The 9099-nt window shown below is 37.0% G+C and overlaps 1 protein-coding gene across 4 annotated transcripts in view; it reads left to right on the top strand.

Annotated features, from left to right (window-relative positions):
- Positions 1–930: 930 nt before the first annotated feature.
- The window catches only part of LOC118834067 (stimulated by retinoic acid gene 6 protein-like), an 88179-nt gene continuing 80010 nt past the window's right edge, over positions 931–9099 (top strand). For 3 of the 4 annotated variants that reach the window (XM_036741514.1, XM_036741513.1, XM_036741511.1), the window contains exon 1: positions 931–1143. In XM_036741514.1, coding sequence (XP_036597409.1) covers positions 1124–1143 — 20 coding nt within the window. In that variant the 5' untranslated portion in view covers positions 931–1123. The remainder of the gene's footprint in view (positions 1144–9099) is intronic. The other variant, XM_036741512.1, reaches the window with a different exon arrangement.

Raw genomic sequence — 9099 nt, 5'->3', positions numbered from 1 at the left:
ATGAATATAAAACTATATTAATAAATAAGATGTTTTAATAACTAACATTTAATAATAGCTAGCATTCACTTTAAAATTTGCAAAACTCTCTACAAACATTATCTCATTTTATCCTTACTGAAGCTTTGAGAGGTGAATAAGGAAACAGAGGCAAACTGAAGTTAAGTCATTTACCCAGGGTCACAGAGCTAGTAAATATCTGAGGCTGGATCTGAACTCAGGACTTCAGTATCAGTTCTCTATCCACTGAGCCACATAGTGAATTAAGAGTTTATATTCCACTCCTATGGAATCTGAGTTAGCATTTCATATGGAGGATGTGAAGAAGAAAAAAATAAACAGAAGTACCTCTGAGAAGAAATACAAAACAATTACCCTGCAGTCATGTTCTCTGGCTTCTCATTTCATTTCCAGATAGGCTGAGACAGTTTCCATGTCAATGTCTATTAAGCAACTTTTAGATTAAGACCCAGGTTTGGATCTGAGACATCTGTCTATGCTGAGATGGTTCCCAATGCTCACAGGCTCAGTGGAACTGGTAATTTTCTTTCTTTTCATAGAATCCTAGATTTAGAATTGGAAAGGACTAGAGAAATCATTTAATCCAACACTCTTATTTTAAAGATGAGGAAACTGAGGCCCACAGAGGTGAAGTGATTTATCTATAACCAGTAAATGGCAGAATCAGGATTGGAACTGAGGTTCTAAATCTATGCTCATTCCGTTGGAGCAGAAAGGAAGTCTATGGGTTTCAATCATAGCTTCACTTTGGACCATGTGATGGAGGAGGACAATCAGTTGAAGTTCCTGCTTTTCCAACAGGAAAATGGGAAGAACCCAAAAGAACAGCAAGCATTGTTACTTAATCAGGAAGAAGTCATATGATCACATTTCACTGGTAAATGTTTGACTACATATTTGCCTTTTCTCACTGAAGAAAACATGATTTAAGAGCGGAGCTACTTGAAACACATGGTAACAGTTTTTGCTTAAGAGCCAGGGAGAGGACTCAGAAGAGGCAGATGAGCTCCCACTCAGGCTGAGTTCTCATTAGTTACAAGTTTGCAGTTGAGGGACAGCTGTTACCTGAGAGTGAGAAGCTCTCTCTTCTTAAGGAACCAAGATGCTTTCCACATATGTCTGGTAAGTTCTCATGCAGAACCTGAAGTATGATTATTAAGTCTAGTATCTTACTGTTTGTGCTCTTTGAATTAACTGATTTATGAAAATGTGAAGGGAATTATTTAGTTATTATTTGCTTTGGCTGTGTGTAATGGTGGATAGAAACAATGGATGAAGGTTTAGCAATTCTTCATAGGTCTTTGATTGAGAAATATTTGGTTTTTTTCCCTTTAGTTTCTCACAACTAGATTCTCTGACTTAAAAGTCAGAGTCATTAATCTAAGGAAGAAAACTCTCTTGTAGGCTTTATGTAAGGGTGATAGAATATAGCTCTTCCTTTCTCAACATACACAGGGTATATTGTCAAAGCTGAAGAAACAGCCCAGCACCATTCCCTTCTAGTAATTCTTTTTGTAATCGGTCCTAAGCATCCTTTGTAAATAACCTGGGATCCTTTTGTGCCTGAGCTAGGAATCTAACGATCAGAGTTGCCTATATTCTTAAGATGTCTTCAGTTAGGATTGTTTTTCCTTTAGTTTCTCATAGTCAAATTCTCTGACCTGCACATCTGAGGCAATCTTAAGAGAAAAGTACTCTGATAGGTTTAGAGGAGGGATTGTCCAAAAGAAAGTTAATCCGTTTCTCCAGCATGAGAGAATATTTAGATTAAGATGAATGAGTACACATATAGAAATGGAATTGAGCAGATAATTCAATCGATTAAAATTAATCAAATTGTAAATTGTTCCTGTTCAGATATTGAGACATGATTAGAAGAAAGCAAAAATAAGTTTCACAGAATTACAGCTGTAAGGGACCTCTGAAGCCATTTTGCTCAACCCCTCCTTTTACAGAGAGGGAAACCAAGGTCCAGAGTGGTGAAGTGACTAGTCCAACGTTACAAAGGTGGTGACAAAGACGAGATTGGAATTTAGGTTCTGTGTCTCCAAAGGTGGCATTTTTTCCCCACCATACCACACCACCATGATGAACCAGTTACCCAGAGAAAGGTCCTTGGTTCTCTTCCACCTAGTTATTCAACACAGGTCACTTTATACTTTGAAAAACTATTACAAATTCCAAATGCTGATCAATGACTTGCTTCTAGTCTAGATCTACGGAAATCTGCAGGTGTTGGATTCTTAAAAGTCAACCTCTCCTTATATCTAGAGAAGAAAGATTATCACATTCACTACTAATTGTCGGTCTTCACTAAAAGTCATCAATGGTAACAGTAAAGGATTAACTATTTGAGTTTTGTAAGGATATTTATATTTCCAGATTAAATTTTCTGACAGAATTTGGTTTCAGCCAACATTATATGAAATTAACTATCATAACCAAAGCTAAGATTTTGCTTATGTTAGCAAATTACTCATAACTGGACTATATTTATTATTCCTTTTTGCCAGTTATATTATCCACAAGTATGTGCCACCTGAGCACCGTGGTTAGAGCTCTGGACTCTAAATCAGGAAGTTAGGGTCCAAATACTGCTTCAGACATTTTGTAGTGAGTGATCCTAGGCAAATTGCTTAATCCCTCTGAGTCCTGGCTTCCTCAACTGTAAAATGAGGATAAATGATAGCATCTTCCTCAGAAAAATGTTTTAAGGATCCAGTAGGAATGTATATATATATATATATATATATATAATATATGTATATGTATATGTATGTATATATATGAAGTACTTTAGAAATCTTAATGCTTTTTTATAAATGTGAGATATTATATGCCTTGTTTGCATCTTGAAATAGCCTTCTACCTCCTCCCCTGGTTCCTCTCCCCACAAATGTAGATATTCCCCAAGACTCTGTCTTTAACCTTCTGTATCTACATTTCCTCACTTGGGGCTCATATCCACTCTCATCGATTACTCTTCTCCTGAGCTTCCATCTCTTATTTTCAATTACCTATTAACCGTCTCCAGTTTGACGTCTTAATCATACCACAAAGTCATCATATCCAAAACCAAGTTCATTTCTCCTCCCCACCCTCGAAACCAGTTCCTCTTCCTGGCTTCCCACTATTGTCTGAGTCACTCATGCACTAAATCTCTAGTCATCTTTTACCCTTCCCTTTTCTTGTACCAGCTATGCAATTAGATGCAAAATTCTACCAGTTCTGTCTCTGCAATGTTCTTTGCACACGTCTTATGACCTCTCAGCTCTTTTAATATCCTCTTAACTGGTGTCCCTGCCTCATCTCTCTTCCTTCTATTCCACACTATACCATATTTCCAGAGCTTTAATCATGTTGTTTGCCTACTCAAAAGCCTTCAAAGTTTTGCCATCACCAGCAGAATGAAATCCAGATGCTATTGTGATGTTCAAGAGTCTCCAAAAAGTCCAAAATGTATCTCTCTTGTATTTCCCCTTACTATTTCACTATTACATGTTGCCTAATCCCAAACTAGATTCTCAGCCTCTTAGTATTTTGCTTAAACCTCTGATTTATATTGTGGCTATTTGTGTACTCCTCCTCTCCTCTTCTAGACTATAAATTCTATGAGGGCAAGGGCTGTCTCATTTATCTTTACATTCCTCAGAGTACCTACGACAGGTCTGGGAAAATAATAGTGTCTAAATCAATGTTTGCTTCTTATTCTTGTAGTAGAAGAGTGGAGGAGAGGGAGGACTAATAAATCGGACATTGCAAAGTCTCAGAATTCATTTCACCAGCTGGAGGGCTTTTTTGCAGAATAACTGCCAGTTACCCACTGGATGGTTGGAAAAGGTGATTCAGTGACCTGTTTGTTCTGCAACTGGTTTAACTGGTTGAACCAGAGCAGACCTCCACATTACTTAATTCATTGGTGAAATTGAGCCTACTTCCTTCAGTTAAAGTTATAAAAATCCACAGGAATTAAGGCAATTACATGTTCCCTCTTTCTTACCTTATAAAAAATGACACAAGAGGCCAGCCATACAAGTATCACACACACAATCTGAAGATACATATGCATAAATAATGGACACACATATATAATCTATACGACCTATGTAGAAAGGTGATACACATACATGTACATAGATATACAAGGTGTCCCAAAAATCTTGGTGCAGTTTTAAGCTTAAATAGCCATATGAACATATAAATATATATTTATATACATATATAGGTAGAAATAATAATAGATGATACAGATATAGATACTTTAACAAATTTATAAGGTAGCATGACAGAATTGAGAGGCACTGACTTAGAGTCAGAAAGACTTGGGCTCCATTCTTGCCTCAGATACTTGTTAGCAACATGACTCTTCTAGATCCAAATTGATCTCCCTATGAAAGTTCTTCAAGGCAGGATGCTAACACAGAGTTGGCCATTCCCAACCACAAAATTCCCACTAAACAGCTGACAGGTCATGATTTTCCAGTTCTGTACCTCCTATGACTAACAATCGTGAATGTTCAGAGGCCCACCTGATTTCTCTTCTTTAGCTTTTGCCTTGGATCACTTGTTTGGATCACCAATGAGAACCCACGCCTCAGTGAGATCCCTGCCATCTTGGGTTCATTATTTTGCAAATTAATTTGGCCAACAGAGCACTCTGTAGCTTGAGATAGAGTGATGATAGCTAGAGGCGGATACAGAGAGAGAATGAGAATGACAAATGGCTAGAGAGGGAGTAAAATAGAGAGACAGAGAGAGAGAGACAGAGAGAGAGAGAGAGAGAGAGAGAGAGAGAGAGAGAGAGAGAGAGAGAGAGAGAGGGAGGGAGAGAGGGAGAGAGATGGAAAAAAGGGTTACAGGCAGCATCAGCAGTATTTTGATGAGTAACTTATATTCTGCTCTTGACTTGAGTTTTGAGTATCAAAGCAAACCTTTACAATTCTGTTAAGTCTTTCACAGCCTTTCTAAAAAGCCTTTGATCCGGATCTTCAAATTTTGTTTTCTTACATAGACATTTCTTTCACTATGAAATTCTTAAGGTTTTGCACAGCTATGAACAAGACTCAGGCTTAGAAATTTCATTTTGAACCTTAGAGGTGTTGCTTAATTTAACAGCCCATACTTGGAAGTTCCCTACTGCCTTATCTTTATTCTTTTGAAGTTTGACTATCTCACTCCACAAAATTAGAAAGCTACCCTGAAAACAGAATTTCTAATCACAGATTTTTAAAATGGAAAGGGACATTAAATCTTACCTAGAACTTTACTTTAACAAATAAGAAAACTAGAGATGGGGGATGGGGAAGACACAAGCTATAAAGTGATTTAGTCAGGACTGGAACCTGGCTGGAACCCAGACCTCTTTGCTCTCCATTCACTAGAGTATATAATTCTCTATTGATTTATTTAATTATTCTGAACCTTTTTCAAACAGAATGTAGATTGTTGCTACATCTATATTCTAGAGGGAAAATAATAGCATCCCATCCCATTGAGCAGAAGGAGCTAGGAGTTCTTTTCTTGCCTGGGCTAAGGTCTTGCAGGGTACAGTGCCCTGAAGGTCATAACTGGTTGAGAAAGGGAAAGCTAGTGCTGCATAAAAGCATGAAAGATGAGGTGAAGAGAGGCAGGTTGTATATATAGCATATGAGATCAAAAAGTAGTATGGAAAATAGGTTTTGTGATGAGTTTCTGTTCCCTTGGACTATGGCATAAAGGTCCAAGGAGAGTCAGAAGCATATTCAATCATGTTGCCCCCTGCTCAGAAACCTCCAAGATAAACTGATCTGATATGTCAGATATCCTATCCCCCAGGCCTGGAATACTCTTCCTCCTTATCTCTACCTCATGGCTTTCCTTGGCTTCCTTCAAGTCCCAACTAAAATGTTATTTTCCTAATCTCTCTTAGTACTAGTGCCTTCCCTCTGTTAATTCTTCCCTATTTATCCCGTAAGTAGTTTATCTGTACAAATCTGTCTGCTTGTTGTCTCCTCCATTAAAATGTGAGCCTCTTAAAGGCTGGGACTGTCTTTTACCAATCCCCAGTACTTGAAATCAAGCACATGGCAAACCCTTAATAAATGCTCACTGATTGATAACAAAGTGAGAAGATAGAAGGGAGCCATATTCCTCACATACCCACTAAAACAACAACAAAATGTGTTAAAAAGAAGGAAAAAATCAATAATAATATTAATAATAGCTAGCATTTATATAGAACTTTAAGGTTTGCAAAGCTTTGTACCTATGTTATATTATTTAATTCAAGTTAACATATCTAAAGAGTGTTGCAAACCTGAAAGCACCACATAAATGCTTGTTAAGAGCCATGTTCCAATTATGGGTCCCATCCTATCAAGTCTCAATCATTACTATGCAATAAATTTAATTTGTTGTGCTAAGATCTCTAGTTCATTTCTTGTACTTCGTACAGTTGCATGTAGACATTTGGAGACTTCAGTTTTATTGATTGCTTATCTTATTGGAGATTATCTCTAATATCTACCTCATGGGCAAATCCCTAGCTAGAGCTGAGTAACCAATGGTTTGCATCGGGGTGCTGAATTTTAACATACACTAAGAGCATTAGTATTTTAGTACTTAAAAGTAATTAGATAAAATAGGAAGCTACCAGATGGTGTTGCTTCCTTCTATCATTGACTATACCCCAGTAGAATCTTCTCTCTCCTCTGGTAGAAGTTTCCCAGAGGCTGTGGCTTTGTGGTATCCCAATTCTTTACTCAAAGGGGCTGGAGTCCCAGCATCTGTTCCCCCCTGCCCCGCCCCAGTGAGTATCTGGTGTCCCAAGGTCTGAAGTCAAGGTCCCTCACAACTGAATCTGTCTTAAAAAGTTGATTTGAGGGTGCTTTTTGTCTGTTTTGTGGTGTTTATCCTAGGTGCTATTAAAATTCTTCTCACAGGATCTAAAGAGATCATACCATATCAAAATAAAATGCTTTGAAGACCTTAAGGTACTATATAAGTGCAATCAAAGTCACATAATTATTCATAATTTCTCATTGTTATGATCAGATCACATATACATAAAACAAAACTAATAAACTCTTTTAAAAAAAATCAATTACTCATCCATTCATTTAATGACCATTTATTAAGAACTTATCATATATAATGTACTCAGGCACTGAAATAATCATATAAATATTATCATTAATATTTAATTTTAATTTGCATTTCTATACAACTTTAATGTTTATGGAATATTTTTCCCTTTGAGGCAAATCTTTGATAAAATAGTGTAAGTACTATAATTCCTATTTTGCAGATAAGATAACTGAGAGAATTGATAATTTATGAAATTATGAATCAGGGCAGACACACCTGGTTCCTCAGGAAAGACCACATTTGGCAGCAGGAAATGGGGCAGCACTCACACTTTCATAAGGCATAGAGACAAGTGGTGAAAAGTGGAGAGGGATGCAGAGGTAGATGACTCAGCTGGGGGACAGGGGAATGGGATGGAGAAGGGAGGCAGTGTGAGGAAGAGGATGGGTCAGGGGATAATCATAGAAAATCATTCATTTAACCATGGATTAGAGTTGGGAGCACTAGGCAGCATGGACCCAATGGAGATGGAAGAGTGAGGGGGGAGGGGGAACAGATCAAGTCCTTTGTGTGCTACCTTGGGGTCAGTTAACTAACATATACAATCATCTCAAAGTTATCAGCAACTTCTTGATGTTCTGTGCTCTGGAACTGTGGAGATTTGGATTTTGTTTGGAATTTACATATCACAGGACCAGAATCTTGAAAAACAATGCCTGGATTGCTTCCCAAATCCAGTGCCAATTACCAGGATGTGAATTTTGGTTAATACATGATATGATTTGTAAATTGTGCTCCTTTGATCTTTGAAATGGTTTGAACATGACTTGTCAGTTCCTTTTTATAATCTTATTTCCTGCTATTGCCTCCTTTATACCTATAAAACTTACTATACTGACTAGAAATGGGGAGTGGTCAAGGGGACTAGAACAAGACAATTTTAACACGCTGAGGTTCAGGAAAACAAATAGAACAATTCTATATTCAAGTGATATTTAACAAGTTTCTACTCACCAACAGAGGATTATAAATGAAGATTGATAAGGTCCTACAATGATATATTCTCAAATGGCAAATAAATACGTTGAATAAACTATGATAATAGTAATAAACTACACAATAAAATTCAGAACTGGGATAAGACATTTATGGACCCTAATGAGTTTGCAAACAGCCCCTATTGTGTTTCTGTCCATTAACTGCATGAAACCATCAATTTAATGCACATGACAACTCATCACAAAATAAATACTCGCATGCCACAGAAAATGGCATTTTCTGCTGTATGTGAGTTCGTTTTTTAAAAAAAAATCATATGTTCCATTATTATACTCCTCCTGTGTGTTTGTATCCTAAGTAATGCTCTACTCTTAATCCTTGTTCTGATAAAATAAAATCATAGATTTAAAAAAAATCTGTATCAAGTAATTAGTTTAAGTACAAATGTACTATTTACATTTCATATTATAAGTTAATGTTACTGAATATTGGAGCGAGAAGGTACCTGTCATATCATTTAGTCCAATCCCCTCATTTAATAGATGAGGAAACTGAGGCCCCAATGAGCTCAAGTGGTTTGCGTAAAGTTTCCTATCTAGTAGGTTTCGGAGCACAGACTTTGAGCACAGATCTAGTGACCTTATGATCAGCACTCTTTCTACAAACCCTTGTGCATAAGTACATGAGTTTTCAGCCTGGACTTTTAGAGCAATCTCACTATAATGTGCTGACAAAATCATATTTCTCATGGCTTTTGTTTGCTATGAAAGAGAAAGAAAATATTGTCAGAAAGTTTTTCAGAGTGAGGAGACAAATTATTTTCAACATTTGTTCTCAATGCCATTTTTTGGGACTAAATTCCTCAAGATTATATCCAACCATCTATGACTTTTCCAAACTAAATGGTCCATGAAGACAGAAACTATGCAAAATCTAAACTATGTATCTCCCCATGCCTCCCACAGTGCCGACACATAGTGTTTAATAAATGTGTTTTGGATGGATGGATGAATC

This window comes from Trichosurus vulpecula, chromosome 1 (assembly GCF_011100635.1).
Source record: "Trichosurus vulpecula isolate mTriVul1 chromosome 1, mTriVul1.pri, whole genome shotgun sequence".
Lineage (NCBI taxonomy): Eukaryota > Metazoa > Chordata > Mammalia > Diprotodontia > Phalangeridae > Trichosurus > Trichosurus vulpecula.
This window is presented reverse-complemented; position numbering and strand designations above follow the sequence as displayed.